The sequence below is a fragment of the Tachysurus vachellii genome, chromosome 4, assembly GCF_030014155.1.
Source record: "Tachysurus vachellii isolate PV-2020 chromosome 4, HZAU_Pvac_v1, whole genome shotgun sequence".
NCBI lineage: Eukaryota > Metazoa > Chordata > Actinopteri > Siluriformes > Bagridae > Tachysurus > Tachysurus vachellii.
Genome location: NC_083463.1, coordinates 27,215,733 through 27,237,798, shown reverse-complemented (window position 1 = coordinate 27,237,798; position 22,066 = coordinate 27,215,733). Strand labels below are relative to the sequence as shown.

The following is a 22,066-nucleotide window of genomic DNA, read 5'->3' as shown; positions in this document are numbered from 1 at the left end:
TGGGTCCGTGGTTGCTATAGTGACGTACAAAGACATCTAGACTATCCAATCAGCTTGCCGCGCCCTATTCGACGAGTTAGCGAACGGTTGTATATATATATATATATATTTTTTTTTTTTTTTTTTTAGTCAATATGGTTTCTATCAACTAATTTTATTTTGCACGTTTCATCATTGAACGTTAAAAAAAATTTATTTAGTTTTATAAAAAAAAAATAACATGTACGTTCTCTTTCACCACGCCTCTGCGCTTTTTTTTTTTAAATGTATATCCGGGTCAAAGATTTTCTACATCCGCTTTTTTACGAGACGTGTTCTAGTTAGCGGGGGTAAAGATGGCCGTAGAGAAGGCGAATGAAGCAAAAACTCAATCGATGGAGGAAAACAAGGAGAACACCATAGACGAGGGCCTTGCTTTAGAAAGTATCCTTCTCGACTGAAAGACGCTGTTGTGTGAATGTATGTAGTTCTTTTCTTAGTTTAGCCGACTAGCCAGCCAGAAATTCCTCCCGCCGCGTTACAAACGCCTCTGTGCTCCCTACCCTCGCGCACTACGTCGGCTATTCGTACTGATGACTTATACACCCTACCTAGTGCCCTACAGGTCTAATTGGAACTCTATGAGGATTTAAGCTAGGTAGACGTGTCGTTAGTGATAGTAATCAATTAATGATGCTTTAATTTACTGTTTATTTTCTTAATTACATTGACAGAATGTCATTGTTTTAATATTGTGCTAAAATTGTATTTGATGAACTTTGATTAATGGGGTTCTGTGTAGATGATGTTAGAACATAAATCTTATCCAACACTGAGTTTTCTTGTCCTGGTTTATTGCCCTATTAAGTTTTAGCTGTAGTGTTTGGTTTCCCATATAATTAGATACAAACAGACATGTAGTATATCATTTGGTTTTTCTTAACATCTGCTTCCAGTCCTTCAGATAATAAAAGATTCCCAGCAGCAGCATGGACTCAGGCACGGAGACTACCAACGCTACAGGTGACACTTACACACATGGAAAGTTACCTTTCTAAATTGATGCTGGTCATGTTTTTGACGTGTAACGTCTTATATTTTTCTTTCTTTTGTCTCAGGGGATATTGCTCCAGAAGACTGCGTCGTCTGCGCAAAACTCTGGGCTTCAGAATGGGCAACCGGCACAAGTTTACGGGGAAAAAGGTGACTGTGGAGATCCTGTCGGATAACCGGTGAGAAAACGGCACATTTCAAACTGTAGTGCATGAGCTAAGAGAGGAAATGTGAGCAAACATCAATGTGCTTCAATAGCAAAAGATTTACTGGCAGGAAGTCAACAAGTAACTGAATGAAAGTATTGTGACCTATACTCGAATTCTACGAATTCATTCTCGAATTCTACGAATTCATTCTCGAATTCGAGAATGGGTCACAATACTTAGCCGTATGTAGCGGGTACTGGCTAAGGTCCCCACTGGCAGATATATAGATAATCCTGAAACTGAAAATTTCAGAAATATTCCTGAGAAATCAGCAACGCAGGACAACTGTTGCTCATTCTCCACTAACACGGATTATGTTTATTTTCAACTTCATTCTAACTTTGCATCTGCAATCATGAATCATTTTCTGTTATTGTCTGATTTTGTATTGAAGCACAGGTTATATCCACATTTGGATAACAATTGCCTTATATTCTTCAAAAAGTCTGTTTTCACATAAATGCATCCTCACATATTTTACAAACATTAACTCAAACATTTGTATGAAACCAAAAACAAGCATTTCTTTGTCCTTTTATCCAAAAGAGTATTTTTTGTAATAACTACATTTTTATAAGTGTTCACTTTATACAACAGAATAAATTCCATTTGCAGTTAAACTGTATTAGAACCCAAACTTCAATAATACACACAATCTGTCGCATAACTTGGCGCTCAGTTCTATTAACTGAATCTGTATCATAATAACATTAACATGCGCGCGCCCATAAACAAGGCCTTCTAACTGGTCTTCTGTTGTGCATTCACATTAACCTTTTTTACACTTTTAACACTGCACTACACACACAGCTGTTTTCCACACACACTGAAATAACCCACAAATGCCCCAAAACCATAAGGAACAACTAAGATAAACAATGTGCGGACGTTTAGCTTACAGAATACACATCACTGGAGATTCATGTTAGCTGATAAACATCTGTAGTCACATAAAAGGTGTGTAACTAACCTGAAAATATCAGAAATATTCCTGAGAAATCAGCGACGCAGGACAACTGTTACTCATTCTCCAGTAACACGGATTATGAGCTCATCTTGCTCTGCACCGCTAATTGTCCCAGTGTAACACTGTTCGTGGTTACTGCCACCCGGTGTCCAATTGATGAAGTACGTCATAGTGTTTTTATCCGGTAATCTCTCATTAGTATTCTATTATATAAATAATAAAACCAAATACAATTGCAATAGAAGGACAGGAACAAAAATAATAATCTCAACAAAACTTATTTTGTGAGTGTCACACGTACGTCACGTCACGTCACTTACTTACTCACTTTATTTGAGTCTAAAGTTTTAGCACTTTGTAGCAGTCGCTAAGGTTTTCACAACAGTGAGGTGTGCTTTTCCTTTTTTCCACTAACATAAAGGTCTTTTTGTTTACAACTCTCTGACCTTTCAGTGTGATGATGCATTTTTTTTCTTTTAATTTTTCGCACCTAACAGATATCTGTTGCTGGTTGTGATGGAAGCCGAGAGGGCGTGGAGTTACGCCATGCAGCTGAAGCAGGAAGCCAACACCGAGCCACGGAAGCGTTTCCACCTGCTGTCACGTCTTCGTAAAGCAGCCAAGCACGGAGAGAAGCTGGAGAAGCTGTGCGAGAGCCAGCGTGTAGATGCGAAGACCAAACTAGAGGCTCAGGTGAAAAAGGCTGTTTATCTAAATATGAATATATTGAATATTATGATGATGATTAGGGCTCTGGAGTTTTACTGCTGTCAGCCAGGAGGACGTGAGGTCTGAGGCTGTAAATAGCAGAGTAGGAGAATAGGACGCGCGCGTGTTTGTGTCTGTCTGTCGGGGGACGCATGCGTGTTTGTGTCTGTGTCGTACAAATATGGTCCAAAGAAAGACAGCAGAAGAACATCTTCATTTTTTCTCCTCTGTTCTCATCACACACGATCACTATTCTCAATGTTGATATTTTTTTTTTTACTGCCATTAATGGAAATCTGCATTCAGTCAGAATATGTTCATAGTGTTGATGAATACAATGTAAAAGTGTCCCGTGTGTTGTGTTGATCATGTGTGCAGGCGTACTCTGCCTACCTGACTGGCATGGTCCAGTTTGAAATGCAGGAATGGAAATCTGCAATGGAGGCCTTCAACAAGTGCAAGTGAGTCTTTTCTTTCATACTATAGCTACTCCAGAATTTTCTGTTTAATAAAATGTGCCTTAAAGCAGCTAGATAACATCAGATGCTGTTAAAATTGTGATTGCATCTGGCTCTCAAGTTTACAGTGTGTGTGAGATTAAGATGATTCGTGTGCCATTCACTGTTTCAGGAGTTTAATTTTTATCAGACAAGGAAAAAAAACCTGAAATATTCCTCCATACATCTGAGGGAAATGTTGACCTTTCTGGCTTTGTCGTCATGTTCTCACTTACACTGTGCCTTCGTTATCGTTAACTAGAATATACTTCGCATCAGTTGCCTAGCAACTGCATTTTCACTACTTGTGTGTATGATGTGTTCAGTTTGAAAGCACGGTTAGCCGTAACTCACTTTAATAGTGGACTTTATTGTTTTTTCAAACGTCTGATGGTTTGAATGACTGATGACTTTACAGGACTATCTACCTGAAGCTGGCGAGCGCGTTTACTGACGAGCAGGCTGTTCTGTACCATCAGAGAGTGGAGGAGATCTCGCCCAACATCCGCTACTGTGCATACAACATCGGTGAGGCGCACACACACACACACACACACACATTCCCCACATTGCTTTTATAGTCATTGTATAAACACAAGCATTACATCTGTTAGATGATCGTATGCAGAATTCAGACTTCAACAGTATTACAGTGTTCAGTGATTTTTATTTTATTAATATTTTATTAATTTCCCTGTCTGTGTGTCTACTCAAACAGCGTTTACATCTGATCTTTCATAGCCTCAACTTCATCTTCATGGTCATCCTCATCATTATCATTATTGCTGTGATAATGACTTGCTGCATTATTACTCTAATAATAGTCTTTGTTGCAGAACCAGAAGAATCCAATACTGTAACCCTTTTGGTTCTAGCGTGAGGTTTACTTGGAAATAATTATTGTTTTTTTTTTTTTGGGTTTTTTTTGTACTACTAATTTGTTACGTTCTGGTTTTCTCTTCATTTCCTATCTATTCCTGTCCATTCCATTCTATTGCAGTCTTATCTTTTCCGCTCCATTCCTGTCCATTCATTCCTAATCCATTCTGTTCACTTTCATTCTATTCTGTTCCCTTCGATCTTTCTTTCCCTTTTACACATTCTATTCTGTTCTATCCATTTGTACTCCAGTCCTTTCCGTTCCCTTCCTTTCAAGTCCTTTCATTTTATTCCTTACTACTGAAATGAAATCCTCTTCCATTCTTTTTTTTTTTTTTTCATCCCATTCAGTTTTATTCGATTTCTTTCCATTTTATTCCTTTCTTTGCCATTCGGTTCTTTTCCGTTCCGTTCTGTGCTTTGCATTGATAATGGTTTTTAAATGGTTGTAGATTTTGTTTTCCCAATAGAGAAACACATAGTTGGGTTTAAAGTGAAGCATTTGATGCACACCCGAATCTTCATTTGGACTTTGGACATAAAGTGCTGGAACACCTTTAATTTTTTTCTGACACACTAACTCTGATTTATTTATTTTCTTTGAAGGTGACCAGAATGCTATAAATGACCTGATGCAGATGAGGCTCAGTGCCGGAGGAGGTGGAGGCATGATGGCTGAGAAGCTTGAGGTCAGACGTCAAGACTGTTTGTCTTTGTTTGTTTGTTTTTTTTTGTTTTTGTTTTTTTTGTACTCCTGCAGAATTAAGCCATTCCTAAAAGCAGTGATGAGACAGATCACCTGCAAGATTGTCATGATTAGGGACAGTCATTTAAAGCCAACATCTCAAACTGGCTTCATATTGGTTTCTTATTTCCTGTATTAGAGAAGCAGGGAATTCGCTGTTTCTTCATAATATTAATTTTTATCCACTATGTTGCATGTAACTATAAAGAAAAGTGTAGAATTCTTGATATCCCCCACCCCCCCAACACACACACACACCTACATGTATGTATCTGTGTGTGTGTATGTATATATGCATGTATGTGTATAATAAATATATAGATAGATAGATAGATAGAGAGAGAGAGATGCTTTTCTCTTTCAGGAATTGTAGCCTTGAACATTTATTTTATTCATTTAATTAATTTTTTTTAACAGTTTTGATGCCCTAAGAACATTGGGGCTGTTCTTAGAGCATCACTTCACTCTTCAGCTTGCTGTGCTTTTAAGAAATCTCTCATCAGTGAGCAAGCTTGTCTGTTTAAAGATGGAATTCTAGGATCTCCTCTTAGTAAAACCCTGCTTATTAAAATAAGCCGATGGAAATCTATATATTTTACGATGCACCTCAATCTTCAGGGCTTCATTGCTGGCCTACAAAAACCGAAGCTAAACGCTGTGTTGAAAACGATGTGGTAGAAATTTATATATTGAACCAGTAAAAGCAAATTATAATGTTTATAATGTTCATATATAATATATATGGCTCAAATTTCTTTCTCCAGGCTCTGATCACTCAGACGCGAGCAAAGCAGGCGACAACCATGAGTGAGGTGGAGTGGAGGGGTCGCAGCGTTCCTGTTAAAATCGATAAAGCTCGGATTTTCTTACTGGGGCTGTCTGACAACGAGGCTGCCATCGCACAGGTTAGGACTAATATCACACACACACACACACACACACACACACATGCTTCTCATCTCATACATACATATATATAATTTTTGTTATTATTAATAATTATTTCTTTATTTTTTCCTTTTTTATTTTTGTTTGTGTGTAAATGTTTAATCACACATACAGGCTTTATCATTGAGGATATTAACATTTTTTTTTCTGTACCACAGAAAATACAAGATTTGTTTGACTGTGTTACCAAACCAGTTGATTAGGCTATAAAGTGTTTAAGTGGATAAAATTTGGAAAAATCAAAAGATGAATTAAATCACTGACACACTCCCAAAATCAAGTCTTTTTATAGCAAGCTTTGAACCTTGTAATTCACTTTAATTTCACTGCTCTCATTAGATTAATGCTAGTTTTCCACTAATGATGCGGTTACTGAACTTGTAACCACAATTCTTGCTTGTAAAAAATGTCAAAACTCACCTTAATACGAATATGAAATATAGAAAATCGAGCACACCATGGTCTTGATACACAGGTAATGTTTCTGGTTCCTCCACTTGGGGGAGCTCTCAGTCATGCTGATGTGTTTGTGTTTTCGGTATGTGATTGTGGGTGTAAATGAGTATCTACCACGCCCGTGTCACTCCTCAGACTCGTGCCTTGATGTTCTGTCACCACTAAGCTTCGTTCTGTACGATACACGGCACTTCACACTGCCAGGTTTTGTGGTCAGTGTACGGTTTTGCTGTATGCGTGTTGAATTGCATTATCGCCTACAAAACTTCAGGGACAGGACAAATTCTGCAAGCCTGCGATTAATTATTTCCTTTTAAACATGTACCTTTACATAACACCACTCGTGTTCTGTTCATGCTCGTGACACTGATCTAGCCGGATCTCAAATCCCATTGGTTAGAAGGTGTTGATTCATTTTCTACAGCAGTGGCTCTGGATGTAATTCAAGTCTCAGGCTTTAATATCGTTATGTATTCTATAGTAACAGCATGGCATTCTCTCTCTCTCTCTCTCTCTCTCTCTCTCTCTCTCTGACCTATGACACGGAATGAGCAGCAGGTCTTGACGTGATTGGTAGCTGTAATGCGATAAGGGAAAGCAGGCTGGCTGGTTGATGGATTGGAGGGAAATCTCCAAGACGTGGGGGGACAAGTCTTGCATGCAATCTTTGATTTGATGGTGTTTTCTGTAAGGAGATGTTTGAGTGTCCAGCAAAGGTTCTTTTATTTATTTATTTTTTTAATTTTTAATCCAAGAAAGAAAATCTCTCCCTCACTCTCTCTCTGTCTCCCTGGCCGGCTGCCTCTGTCTCTCTGTCTCTGTCTCTCTCTCTCTCTCTCTCTCTCTCTCTCTCTCTCTCTCTCTCTCTCTCTCTCTCTCTCTCACATATTGAACTGGTTCCCCCGGTCTTTCTTACAGTTGTGAGGTGTTCCCAAGGTGGAAGTGAGACACACCTGACCACAACCCGTTGCTGTGCGTGTGTAACAGCGACGGTCATAATCACATGTTAATTTAATTCTTTTGTAAACCCAAATTATTGCTCTAACAATTAATAGGAGTTACTTTTCCAAATGTATGACGTGCAAATAGTAGAATGACCAAACAACATTTGAACGATCCTAAAAACATACTCTGTAAATCTCTGTAAATAAAACTCTGTATACAACATATACTACTATAACAGAGTCATCGTTCATCTTTAATAAAAGCTGAGTGCACATAGAGTATGAAGATGTAGAGGGTTGGCTGTAATCTTTTAAGAAACCAGGGACTGAAGATTTAATGAAAAGAGAAAAGACGAGAGAAAATCGACCATGTAACGTACATAATAAAATGTAAACGTGATTCGTCGCGTGGTATTTTGACTTAAGAATTGAAAGAATTTACGGTTGTTTTTTTTTGACTGACATTTTTTTCCTTACAGTCTAGTCAGTAATTGGATGATTAATTGAAAGCCCCGCCTCCATCTCATGGTAGCATTATTGTTTCTATAGTAACAGTTAATATATGGACTTGTGTGGCAACATGCCACCTACCTGAACATTTTAAATTGTGCAGTATTAATTGTGAAGTTGTCTATGAGGAGATAATTTAACAAAATGTATGGAAGGAGTCTCGAATGGTGGTGTTTTGTAATTGTCAGGGGGTAAAGCTGTAAGTTTAGGTTTTCTGGGAGTTTTGTGGGAGTGTCTTCAGAGATCAGAGGGATTTTTGGTTTCTTGGTAACGTGGCAAAGCTGCATTTTTCTGTGTGGCTTAAAAAGAGTCAGGCGAAAGATTGTGAGTAATAACAGATACTAAAGGGATTAAAAGTACAGTGTGTTGCGGTTAAATAAAATGGTCAGCTTGCTGTGTAAGTGGAATAAAACATAGGGGCATGCTGTTCTTGGAAAATCCCCTTTAAGGTCGCACAGGCTTTCTTTTGCATCTGGATGCATTTTTCCCCTCTATGATTGCACATAAATGGTGTATATACACTCCTATGAATAATGTAGTGTTCAGCTAAACACATCTGCGTCTGATTTCAAGTGCTTATAGTCTCAGCTCACGAGTGGCTTAACACTTGTCTGAAGTGATACCCTGGGTGTGATTTTGCATATGAGGCTCGTATTGCATAAGAACAACCTAGTTAAACACTTGCTGTCAGCACAAGCTCTTATCTGTGTGATCGGATAGTCTTCCAAACCATGACACACGGGTACACTGTGGCTTTGTGTGATTTTTCTTTTATTTGGTCTTTTTTTTTTTTTTTCTCTAGCCTGTAGCCACCAACAGGCGCTCGGTGTTTCAGGTTCTGCCTTAGTGCAAAGCTGCGAGATAGAGTTCAGGAATTTAAATTCCAAGAGTTCAGATTCCTTGAGCTGGACCTGTTTGAAGGAGGAGGGTGAGGCACTCTTTGAAACAGAATCCTCCGAACTCTACGTGCTTTCCCCTTCTAAATGCCTGCTGGAAAAACATGTGCTCGGAGCTGGGAGCAGCTCTGATTATACAGTCTAATGGCAGCAGGGAGAAAAGCCCTTTCGGTATCGCTCCTTCAGACACTTGGGATGTAACAAGGAGCGGTTTAGAGATGAAACTGTTCTGTACAGGGGGGTGAGAGTCATTCATCATCAATGATGAAAGCTTAGCTACCATGCTTCTTTCTCTGAGCTGGCCTTCCTTATCAGCTTGTCCAGTCTCTTCCTGTCTGCAGTAGAGATGCTGCTGCACTAGCAGACCACTCCATAGAAGATGGCTGAGACCACCCTGCACTCCAAAAGACCGTAGCTTTATTCATTTTCTACCGCTTAACCAAAGTATTCTCGGGTCACGGGGAGCCTGTGCCTATCTCAGGCGTCATCGGGCATCAAGGCAGGATACACCCTGGACAGAGTGCCAACCCATCGCAGGGCACACACACACTCTCATTCACTCACGCAATCACGCACTACGGACAATTTTCCAGAGATGCCAATCAACCTACCATGCATGTCTTTGGACCGGGGGAGGAAACCGGAGTACCCGGAGGAAACCCCCGAGGCACAGGGAGAACATGTAAACTCCACACACACAAGGCGGAGGCGGGAATCGAACCCCCAACCCTGGAGGTGTGAGGCAAACGTGCTAACCACTTAGCCACCGTGCCCCCCAAGACTGTGACTTCCTTAATGTGACTGCTTACCGTCTCTAAATGTGTCATTGTGCACACAGTTGTAGCCTGTGATGTGTTGGGCACTAGCTTACACCCAGAGTTCTTTAGGATAGACTCCAGGCTCCCTGTGACCCTGTGTAGAATAAATGGTACAGAAAATGGATGGATGGTATCCAGGATATGCTGTTCTATGGAAATGAGCAACAACAGGTTTAGATTCAGAGCGTCACCCATAGTCAGCTATTTGTCATGAATTTAAGTGGTAAGTTTGTTTCTGCTGCCACATTTTTATCAAATGATAACCAGTCGTATCCTCACCAGCTCATTATGTTGGTTAGAATCTTACCACAGACGTTTACAAAGCACTGACACGATACAGAAATTTTAATTCGATTACAAATTCCTCAGATAATTTCACATTATCTGCACACGTGTTTTAAATAGGTTTATGTAGAGGATCCACTCATTATCCAATCATTAGAATAAGCACATGATTATAAAAAATAGTGTCAGAGTTGCTGTTATGAAGAATGAATCCACTTTCTGACCAATCGGAATCAAGAATTTGGTACCGTCATTACAAGAAGGTTAAGAACAGGTCTAACACTATATTGGTTAGTTTCACTAACTTGGTGCTCTTCAGTTGTTTACTTTCACTTGAAGGATCACAGATTTGATTTTTAAGACTTCTTTTAATGTGTTTTTTTTTTTTTGGTCACTCATAAAAGCTATGAAGCACCACATGACATAGTTAAGACGTTGAGACATTCTAGAGAACCACATGATTGCAACAACACTTGAGTTCACACAGTTACTACAACGAACAGCTCCAAAGGCCAAACATCTCACACCTTCTTAATCAAACTTCATTTCACCATGAACAGAGATTGATGTGTGCAGACTGTTCATTTCCTTCAGTTATTTTAGTACATGTGATGATGCCCTGTTTATATGCTCACGTAACATGTATATCTGTACGTTTCTCTGTCAGGCAGCCAATGAAGAGACGAAAGAGCGCCTGTATGAGACTCTGTTGGCCGAGTGCAGAGACACCATCCAGGCTGTGAGAGAGGAGCTGCGTACTGACGTGGTAAAAGCACGCTGCTTCTCTGCATATACATACCGGCATCATGGAGGGAATTATTTGCAGACCACAGAATTCAGAAATGTACACGTTTGTGTGTTCAACCCTAACAGAAGCAGAGAGAGCGAGCTGTGGACAGTGCAGAGAGCGGAAAAGTCTCCAACCTGCAATATCTGCACAGGTTAGTGCTTTCCTGCCTGTCTGTGTGCATCAGTGAGAATAATCTTTCATTTCGTCACATCTGATTTGTAATGGTATTTGTGGTCATGTTTACTTTCAAGAGCTCTTTAGTTTTTTTTTTTTTATAAAGGTTTTAGAGATATGGCAGCAGAGTAAGATACTGTATATGTCTTAATCCTTAACTTGCTGCTAAACCACTGATGTGTGTTTGTGATTTTCTGAAAGATTTGACTATCCACTAAACCCCAGTGTTGAAGAAAAGCACCAATATAAAAAACCCTCTAAACTCCATCGTTTATATTTAAACATATGCAGAGTGAAAACATATGCAGAGCATCTATCTATCGATCGATCGTTCGGCAAACTTGGAGCGTCTTTCAATGGGTGTGCACTCGAATTCCACCTGTAAAAGTTTTTATTTTATTTTATTTTTTTTCTTTTTCATGTTCATAGCGAATGATCGCTAATGTGTGTGTGAACTGGCTATAAGGCGTATACTGTAAAAGTATAGTAAAAGTGTGTGGGTGTGTATTCAGCTACCTAACCTACATAAAGTTGTGGACGGTGGTGAAGAGGAATGAGAGCATGGCTCAGGCACTGCAGGCCAAACTGAAGGAGCCACAGACAGACGAGAACAAAAGAGGACCACGACCACAAGATCTGATCCGGCTTTATGAGATCATTTTGCAGGTATACACACACACACACACACACACACACACACACACAACAAAAATGCTTACCTGTCTTACAACTGTGCCTGCATTGCTGTTAGGATCTGGAAGGATCAAACTCTTAAATTTGGACATTTCAATTAATTTAAATGCCACTTTTGTTAAGACGCCACAAATTTGTAACATGGTTGAACATTATTTGCTTTTATGTTGTATCACGTTAACACTTGCCGCTCACACGGTCAGCATTACTCCGGTTATCCATTGAACATTTTCCTGTTTTACACAATGAATAATACCCAGAGAATGCTCAAGCCAAGTCACTTGATCCGACACATTAGAATGTAACTTTGTTTGGCATGTAGCTTCCCTCATGGGTATTTATTTATTTATTTATTTATTTTTAATGTGTCTTTTGGGGCAGAGCCTGGCAGAGCTGTCTACCCTGCAAGGTTTGGAAGAGGACCGTGCCTTCCAGAAAGAGTTGGCCCTTAAGACACTGGTCTACAAGGCTTACAGGTAGGGTTGTGTGTGATAACACACCCTCTCAGTGTTATCTAGCCTTAACTGTAAGCAAGCATCATACCACCACATATCTGAAATACCTGAAAGATATCCTGAAAGGTTCAGATTTGTTGCACGCCAGAACCACATCTTTTTGTCTTTTATACACATAATGACCGTCTCTGTCCTGTCTTTTTCTTGTGCAGGTGCTTCTTTATCGCCCAGTCATATGTCGTAGTAAAGAAGTGGAGCGAGGCATTGGTTCTGTATGAAAGAGTGCTGAAATATGCCAAAGAGGTCCGGTCCAAGGCCAAAAACCTCAATAACAGCCTCAAGGTACAACGTTTTATACAATGTTAACTTCATTTCTAACACAAACGGTGTCGTGGCGTTAAATACTACACCAGTCATTTATGCACCAAAACAAGACAACATGGAACTATTTTTGATGTAAAAAAAAAAAAATTTAATAAGAGAATATGTAATTCTACTTTATTTGTGAGACTCTGGTGGGTTACTCCTTCAGAATCCCCCCCATTCCAACCAATGTACTCAAAGCTCCACCCCCAAAACCAAGGGTGGTTCAACTGTAGAGTGTGTAGTGCCAATTGCATTGGGGCGTGTCTATAAAATGACTGACAAGCGATTAATCCAAATACAGACTGGCCAGATTGGAAGGCATGCATTTATACTGGGAGTTTTCCAGCTCAGCAATACACTTGTTCTGAGACATTGGCTTCATTCATTCATTTTCTGCATTATTTTCCACCTTTATTGTACTAGTTAGAAAAGCAAAATGTCAGCCTTGAAATTGACTTTGATTTAATAAAATTATTCATTATTACAACAGAATTGTTGAATGCTCAATTCTGATTGGCCACAAGGTGCTGATTAATTTTGTATAACAATTTGAACGAATGATTTACAGTTTACTAGTTGACCGAATTTTTTTTTTTTTTTTTTTGTATGCATGAAATGATAAGAATGCCATTGCCTTATGTTTTCTTTAACTTTCTTTGTGTCCCTGTCATTAGGATCTTCCGGATGTTCAGGAACTCATAGCCGAAGTCAACTCTGAGAAATACTCCCTTCAGGCGGCAGCCATTTTGGGTAGGTCTTTGTCTCAGTGAGCATTTATCTCTTAACAGCTGCTCTGCTCTGGGGTAGAAAAGAGGATGCACATATTACCCTGTGGGTTTTAAATAAATGATGTTTTTCCTCTTGTGACTTATTTCTCTTTTGTGACTCTTTTTTTAGATAAAGAGGATGTAACTGAAGTTTCTACTCAGCAGCAGGTGAAAGATAACACTGTAAGAACCAGTCCAGAATCTATTATCCATTTTTCAACCATCTATTGTCCCAACTATGGAGTTAGAGACCGTGTCACTATTTCTCCAAGTAAAACCATTAATTCTAAGACGTACATCTCTGACGCAAGTAACGACTCTCAACATGGCTACAAGTTAATAGACACTCAGTGTGCTACAAACCGTGAAACCACACAGTGTGATACAAACCACAAAAAGCAATTGTGATTATAGTTAAGAGCGCATTTAGCCATCAACCAGTACGTACGCACTAAAGCGTTTCTAAGCTTGCGCTAAAGATGGAATTTGTGCTAATATACTATAGTCTACCCCAAAACCACAGAAAAGTTTATGACCATTTGTAATTCTTGAAAACACCCACACAAAACCATTAACACTACTATCTAGGGGTGGAGCTCAATGGAATGTTGCAAGGCAGATCTCAGTGTGCTAAAGACACCAATATGTGTAAGATGCTGATACAGGGCAGGGTTCCAGTGTCATGTGTTGTCTCATCTAGATCTTCCTTCACTGTCCATTACCCTGACTGCATTCTCTGTATGACAGATTACTTAAATAGACACTCCCTTTTAGAACACGGCATGAATACAGTCTGTGAGGAAAACTGGAATCTGTAACAAACAGAAATAATTTAGCTTGTAATTTAGGGTGCAGGAATGCTACCGGGTGCCTGAAGAATTAAAAGCAAAATGGATAGAATACTCAGACTGATTCTATCAAAGATAAGACCTGGATTCATTCATTGGCCACAAGATGGACCAGCAAACCACTTTCATCATTAAAAAAACGCCCTAGGCCAAGGTAGTCAAGGTCATCGACATTTTATTTGTCTTGGAGTTTTAGTTACCATGGTGGTTGTTTCAGGGTGAAGGCTCACTTCAGCCCTTCTGGCCTGCTCAATACATCCAGGTGATGTGGACAAACAAACAGCTAGCTGACGTCAAATCCCTCCCTGTTAAATGTTTACAATAAAATAGGCAGCCTTGGTAATCTATTGAAGGTGTAAAGCATTGCTGAACTACAACAGAAACCACTCATGGATAGGAGACACACCCTGAAGTGGCATCTCTGGCAAGTTTCAGACACACTCCCACACAAACGTATTGGTACTCATAGTGTCACAAATCTGCCCTGCCAAATCTTTCCCAGTCACACAATACACAAGGAGACACGCGTTTCTCACTATTTTATGTTTATGTTAAGAATTAAATGTATGGTTACGTAAAGGAACTAGATATAAGACTAAGTATTCAGTACTCTGGATGTATTTTTAGGTCTTTAATGATCAAGGTTGATAAAGAAACCTTCAGAGGGAACCGATTCATAAACAAAACTGTTGTCTTGTGGGTGACGAAGATGGTGGGATTAATAATCATTACAGTATCGTACAGTATTATAGAGAATTCAAACAGAATTGAAGTGTGTTGAGATGAGAATATTAGGAATAAGAATCCAGGGATGAGGACAGGAAAGTGAGATTAACCACTGGAGAAACATTTTTTAAACTTGAAGTAGAAATGTTTATGGTATCTGTTTATCACTCTGTCATCCAGCTCTAATACATGAACTCTCAAACTCATTTATCCTTCTATCATTATCCTTCCTCAGCCTCTCTCTGAGCGATTGGACAAATTCCATCTCGACCCATCCCTTGTCGGAAAGCAACCAAATCTTGTCCCGTTCCCGCCGGACTTCCAGCCTATCCCGTGCAAGCCTCTGTTCTTCGACCTGGCCCTTAACCACGTGGCCTTCCCACCGCTGGACGATAAGGTGGAGCAAAAGGGCAAGGGCGGCCTAACTGGCTACATCAAGGGCATCTTTGGCTTCGGCAGCTAAATCGAGGCTTCGCTAGGCCTCGAACCTGAGAGCTGGAGGGAGTCAGAGAGGACTTGCCCCCTTAATCCCTTCCCTGTCTATCCATCATGTTGTTTTGAAATCAGTTGTCTGTGTACTTCGCTCCTTTGACCTGAGAGATCACAGATGTGCACAGCGCACGGCTTACCTGCTTCACCAATGCCGTGTAGGTCTGGGAGAGAAGAACACTAGTGTTTATAGTAGTGGTATTGAATTAATACTTACGGTGGGTTCTACCACATCATCTAGATCTGTTTTTATTTATGCAAGAAGGGCATGGGGCACAAGGTTTGGGGGCAATTTCGGACTATTAAAAGCTCAAGGGTCCATGTATTTTCTCTATGTAGTGAAAAAAAAAGATATTAATTTAGTAAGTTTTTTTTTTTTTTTTTTTTCTTCTTCTTTTCCATTTTAAAAACTGACCAGGTTAAATACACAAGTAAGCCACTGTTTCACAGGAACAGAGAAATGTACACTAGACACAGAGAACCAGGAAGCGGCAGCTTGTCAGTCTGCATCTGGAACAGATAACTGGCGTTTTAATCATTCAGTACAACATGAAAAGGACTCGGACAACTGTTCCACTGTCACAGAGCCGGTACTGGTTCATGTCATTTAAGCATTTACATACAGCATAAAGATAGCTCTAGGGATGCATCTATACCCTTTTTTTTCTCCCCCTTTTCCCCTCCCCAGATCAAATATTAGTATATGAATTGTGGTATTCGTTGATACAAATACCAAAGCAAGTTACCTGCTTAGTCAGTATTAAGCAATCAAGGGCATCTAAGAATATTTAATTTAACTGTTTATAGAGAGCACAAGAGATCTTACCGCTCTGTCTTTCCACAGAGTCTTATAAAATGACCACGGGTGCTGATTATGCTCTGCGTGCTCAGGTCAAACTCTCTGTTAATGATAATATTTAAACACTGTAAAAAAAACTTTTAATCAGGACACTTGTGTCCTAGAAGGATATAGGAATATAATACCACTGTTGGTATTGATGCATTCCTAATCACTGCATGTTCATTGCATTTGCCAGTAAAACGATTGTCCTACCACTGATCATTAGAGCACTGATCCATGGTTACAGTATACATTTTGCTGTATTTTACAACCAAATCAGTTTGGAATCCCTACTCGCAGAATTGTTCCGATGATTTTAATGCTGGAAAAGAACTGATTTGGTATCCAGTAGAAGAGCATTTAATGACATCAGATTGAGAGCCAACACTGGCACGATGGACATGGCTAAAAATGACCATATGTCTATATAGAATGGAGCTTTTTTTAAAATCCATACATCCGTCTATTCTGTCGTATACATTGTCTTAATTTGTGGACTTCTAGATGGAAACGATAATCTGTAACATTTACTTTAGGAAAAAAAAAAATCATTATCCATTTTTTTACTAAATCAGAATTTTTTGCATGTATTTTAGTAGATGGCCAGAAATGAAGAGGAGATACTTTTTCCTAGGTTCTAGAAGTCAATCCTCATGTGTTTGAGAACCTCCAGAGGCAGTGTAATATTTTACCCCTCAGTTTAATGATCTCTCTGTCTCTCTCTCTCTCTCTCTCTCTCTCTCTCTCTCTCTCTCTCTCTGTCTCTCTCTGTGACTATAGCCGGGTGCTGCTGTTACTCGTATCAACTTGTACCAAAGCAAATCTCTGCCATCGTTTTTTGCATCGTTTTCAACACTTCATCTCTACTGTCTCATCTGTTTCTATTTTATGCTATTTATAATTTCTGGCTTACTTGTTGTACCCTGACTACTTTGCTGATTTTTTTTTTTTTTTCTTTTTAATTGTTTTAAGAGAAATTATGTTAAATGAAAGGAACTGAATGGCTGAAACGTCTTTGTCAGAAAGATGATCCATGAAATGAGAGTTGGATTAGTGCTCCTAATAAAAAGAATAAACCATAAATGGAGAAGCTGTGAATGGTGTTACTTTTTTCAGAGGGTATTGAATGTGTGGAATTAAATTCCGTCAAGTTGAGTCTCCCTCTTACACGCCAGATCATTTTAATAGGTTCATCCAAGACATGTTAGGAAACTTTCAGAAGAAAATGAGACAAATGATTGTATTCAGCGTTGCAAATGTGATGCATTTCTTGTACTTGATCTATCATTAGCGTTTGAACTCTACACAAACTGTTCTAGGTGTCACTTGTTTCTGCTGGAACATTTTTATAAACTTAAACCCCCATGGCACAATGTTAAAGTGCATTAGCAGTCAGCTTTAAACCAATCAATTTGTTGATTTTTAGCTTGTTAATGAAACTTCCTTTCCTATTTTTAGTGTGGTTTATCCGTCTAACACGGACAAGAGACCAATTTAGTAATTACTGAACTGGAATGATTTTCTTGTCATTCTTTGTGTGTGTGTGTGTGTGTATGTATACACATCTGTGCATTTTTACCTTCAATGACTGTCTCATCTTTCTGATTCCCCTCCCAGAATTCCATCAGAGATCTTTATCATTTTGGCCTAAGACACACATTTTACACATTCCATAACATACACAAATAGCTGCCTTCGGCCACCAGAAAATTGACTTACACACCCACACACACACACACAAACTCGATCTGATGAACATGCAAAAACACAGATGTCTGCAAGGATTAGATAATGCATGAAATATAAGGATTTGGAATACAATAGACTACATTTTTTTTTTACGGTTGTGGAGAAAAAACATATGTACATAATGCCATGCCTAATGCTGAAGCTGACTCCCATATCTAAAAAACCACAATCAGCATCTGAGGCTCTTCTGCACAGTATAACCAGTTCTAGTGTGAATGCAAAAAGACACATTTGTTTCTCATGTGTGAGTGAGTGAGACAGCATGAATGCTGTTCTGCTTGGTGTAAAAATGTATGTCATGCATTCGTTAAAACTTTACTGAAACTTTTGTGTAAGTATAACTAGCATAATTGTACAGATAGCACTTACTACAGTTTTTGATCCTGAGCTTGGGTTATTGTTTGTGTTGAGATTCTGTGTATGTTCTTTTTGTGTATGTGGACATGTCCTTTGGGTTCTCAGTTTTCTTCCACCTGCCAAAAACATGCCATTAGACAGACTGGTGACTCTAAATTGAACCCCTATACTACCCCACGTGTGTGTGTGTGTGTGTGTGTATGTGTGTGTGATGTTTTGTCTTGTGATATATTGCCATCTCATTCCAAAGGAATTGTGCACCTTATGGTTTTTAGCTATTTTCTAGCACAATAGCTGCAACATTTCTTACAAATGACTTGTTAGAAAGAAAGAAGGTGAAGAGCCGATTAGGAAAGCGTTAACTGTTAGTTTACTAGTTGCTTGACTTTTTTTTTTATTTTGATATGATCTGCAATATCTTCATACTGTTAGCTAGCTTATGAACTGAATGCTAGCTAGCAGGTGAAGCTGCTAAAATCTAAACTTTAATATAACAAAATATTAAAAATGTATTTAAAAAAAAAAAATGTAAAAATAACAGCTGGTTATTGGTAGTTAGAAATCAAAGAGACTGTATAACTCACCAGGCTTTAAGATTTAGTATGAGTTCTAAAGGATACTTAGCGTTAGAATTAGCTATCACATATCACCAGACAGGGGGCACGGTGGCTTAGTGGTTAGCACGTTCGCCTCACACCTCCAGGGTCGGGGTTCGATTCCCGCCTCCACCTTGTGTGTGTGGAGTTTGCATGGGTTTCCTCCGGGTACTCCGGTTTCCTCCCCCGGTCCAAAGACATGCATGGTAGGTTGATTGGCATCTCTGGAAAATTGTCCCTAGTGTGTGAATGAGTGAATGAGTGTGTGTGTGTGTGTGTGTGTGTGTGTGCCCTGCGATGGGTTGGCACTCCGTCCAGGGTGTATCCTGCCTTGATGCCCGATGACGCCTGAGATAGGCACAGGCTCCCCGTGACCTGAGGTAGTTCGGATAAGCGGTAGAAGATGAATGAATGAATATCACCAGACATTTATTAATGAAAACAAGAACTTGTTTTATTCATTTTGTTGATACATTTTCAGATATTTATGTGTAGCTGTTATGTTTTAATTATGATAACTACATTTTGTTATATTTTTAACCAGACAGGGATTGGAGGAGTGTGTGGCTATTTCAGTTGCTTCGTCCTTCTCAGAGGTGCAATGGAGTCAAGGCAAGGTGGAAATTTACCCTGAATGGAATGTGGTCACAGGTTAAAGTTACACTTAGGGGCAATTTATCGTATCCATCTAATTTGTGAGTGCCAGATTAATAAGTGAGAATGTTTAACACTGATGAACAGAAGACTCTCAGGTAGGCGACACACCCTAAGAAAGCATCCTCTAAGCAGACAGACTCCTTGGCTTTCATGGTAACAGCATGTCATGGGTGCTTTTGAACAAATACTCTGTTTAAAAATGCTGGCATTGAAAAATGGAGTTTTTCAAGGTAGAGCGAGTGCAGGAATGAAAGTAGGCCACGAGTTCTCCAAACTCAATGCTAGCTCACTGATTTCCTACTAGCTTTCACTGAGGTGATTTTGAAATTTAGAAATAAATAAACTTGTATTTCATAACTGGTTGATTCTGTAGTGATGAAAATGAAAAACTGTTAAAAACGAACCACAGATGAATTGGAGTCATCTGAGTCAAGTCTGGAATCATCCACAAAGTCATCTGAGTCTCCTTTTTGTGTGTTGCACTGGATGGTGTGTAATTATTAATGGATGCCAAGTTTTATGTTTGGCATTTGTTTAAGTAAGCAATGTTTTTTTATTGTTTAGGCAAATGGTAAGACTACAATAGCCAGGAAGCTTGTAAACTTTACAAGATCTCCAGTGGTAGCACAGTTATTAAGCATCGTTAAACACTGTACTATTGACCAGGTTGCTGTACAGTATAATAATTATATGTTGCTGTAAATGATGTAAATGTAAAATATATCAATCCTTTTGGGTATTGCACATAAATTGTGTAAGCATAATTCCTTAGAACATACAGGAGTCTCCAGTGGTTTGTAAACGTTTTCTATGGGGAGATCTTCAGGATTGAGGTGTTTACGAGTTCCAGATTCTCTGTGAAATAAAAAGATAAAACATTTTTGTTTTATTTTTGGGATAGGGGAGAGTTTTATGAGGCAAGTAAGTAGATAGGTAAGATACTTTATTGTCATCTTATACAATACAATGTAGTTTAGTGTGGCAACTCCCAGAAAGCAACCTAGGACAACCTAGGAGTTTTTATAAAAATTGTGCCCCGTGAAACATATATACATGGGTATATACCCATGTACATATGAACATGGGTATATTGCACATTAATATAAACCCACTGGAGGTATATTGCACACTGAGTGATAGATTGTACTGTAGTGCAGTTATTATTTATTTATTTATTTCTGTAAACAATATTTCTGTATTCATTCATTTAATTCGGTTTTACATCAACAAGGTTTACAAGACTGGTTCAAAGTAGTCCAAGAGTGACCTGGGAGGTCGATGGCAGCTACAGCTCTGGGGAAGAAGATGCTCTTTAATGGATAAGTGATGACATGAACTTATAATACAATAAAAAAGTCAGCAAATTGCTGTGGTGTAAGAGGAGGATGTGCTGTTACTGCAAAATCTAATTCATCACACTACCCTGTGTGAGTTTATCAAGACTACGGTTATTTCCTTAAACATTTATGGTTGGCATTATGGACTAAAAAAGAAAAAGTGTGTTTTGTTATGGTATAGAATAGTTAATTGTTTTTATTTCTGGTTTATATCCTGTGGAGAGTCACATGCCTTCAATGGATACAAGCACCAAAAAAAAAAAAAAACAGGAGGAGTTTGATTTAAACTGTAATTTGCAGATGATGTGTTTTATATTTAGGAAACAATAATTCAACTTGGGTGGATTCTAAGGGGCAGGTCCAAGTATATTTCCACCTAGGTCCACCTTTGTACACACCCCATGGGTATTTTTACTCATAAGTGACTAACATGTTAGTGAATATTTGAATACGTACACATTCAACATCATCAGACGAAAATGGAACAAGATCTGATTCCAAGCCCAGAGGACGAGCACGGTTTGAATGGCAAATTCCCAGCACCATCCCATGCAGTGTGATAGCGAGGAAGGGAGTGAGTGAGAGGAAAAGAGAGATGGGTTGTGACTCACACTCACCCACCCAGATGAGTGAGTGTGTTAGAAATGTAGGCTTTCTGCCACGGCCCAGCTGAAAGAAAGTGGCTGTGCTACATTCCAAAACATAAAACACCCTTCATTGTACATTCATAATGCATTCATTTAAACATTATTTAAAAAAAAAACAAAAAAAAACCTTTGCATTATTTAAAATCACAGAAAAAAATGGTAATCAAAGTTGTAGTCATAGATCGATTTGGTGAATCTCCCCTATTCACAGAGATAAAGGAAATGTATTTTATTAAGTGTTCAACAGTCTTCTCAAACAGGCCTATATGCAACTGTACAAGCACTGATAAATCAATAAACATTGCATTGCTCGATATTGGAATAAGTTACTTGTCACCGGTATAGATTTATTTTAAAATGACATGAAAATAGGATTTTCTATAACAACCTAAGCACCTTCACACACTCCTTTACACACTCATTCACATCTAGGCTCAGTTTAGTCCAGCCGATCCACGGCTTGTTACCGAGAGGTGGGAGGAATCCTGAGAACCTGGTCTCAGGTTCCTCAGAGCAACAAGTGGAAGACCTGCACTTGGTGCATCCATCAATTCATTTTCTATATCATACACAGGGTCACAGGGAACTTTTATTGGACACTGGGCACAAATTACCCTGGACGCAGTGCAAATCTATCACAGGGCACAATCATACACACACTAGAGACAATTTAGAGCATA

At 39.0% G+C, this 22,066-nt stretch overlaps 1 protein-coding gene across 1 annotated transcript; it reads left to right on the top strand.

Moving 5' to 3' along the window:
• Window positions 1-282: 282 nt before the first annotated feature.
• On the top strand, window positions 283-17,126 carry srp68 (signal recognition particle 68). The gene is made up of 16 exons (XM_060868666.1): window positions 283-423; window positions 936-1,002; window positions 1,098-1,211; window positions 2,706-2,901; window positions 3,295-3,377; window positions 3,832-3,941; window positions 4,899-4,981; window positions 5,802-5,942; window positions 10,562-10,660; window positions 10,768-10,835; window positions 11,371-11,524; window positions 11,933-12,027; window positions 12,219-12,348; window positions 13,047-13,122; window positions 13,270-13,322; window positions 14,949-17,126. Exons 1-16 carry the CDS (start codon window positions 336-338, stop codon window positions 15,174-15,176), a joined length of 1,785 nt encoding a protein of 594 aa, XP_060724649.1. The 5' UTR covers window positions 283-335; the 3' UTR covers window positions 15,177-17,126.
• The last annotated feature ends 4,940 nt before the right edge of the window (window positions 17,127-22,066 follow it).

What these genes read in the sequence shown, in the direction of transcription:
- srp68 (XM_060868666.1), top strand. Translation starts at nt 336, where the DNA reads ATGGCCGTAGAGAAGGCGAATGAAGCAAAAACTCAATCGATGGAGGAA. An exon ending in ACGAGGCTGCCATCGCACAG is followed by an intron (nt 5,943 to 10,561) that starts GTTAGGACTAAT and finishes TTTCTCTGTCAG; the next exon opens with GCAGCCAATGAAGAGACGAA. An exon ending in AACCTGCAATATCTGCACAG is followed by an intron (nt 10,836 to 11,370) that starts GTTAGTGCTTTC and finishes GTGTGTATTCAG; the next exon opens with CTACCTAACCTACATAAAGT.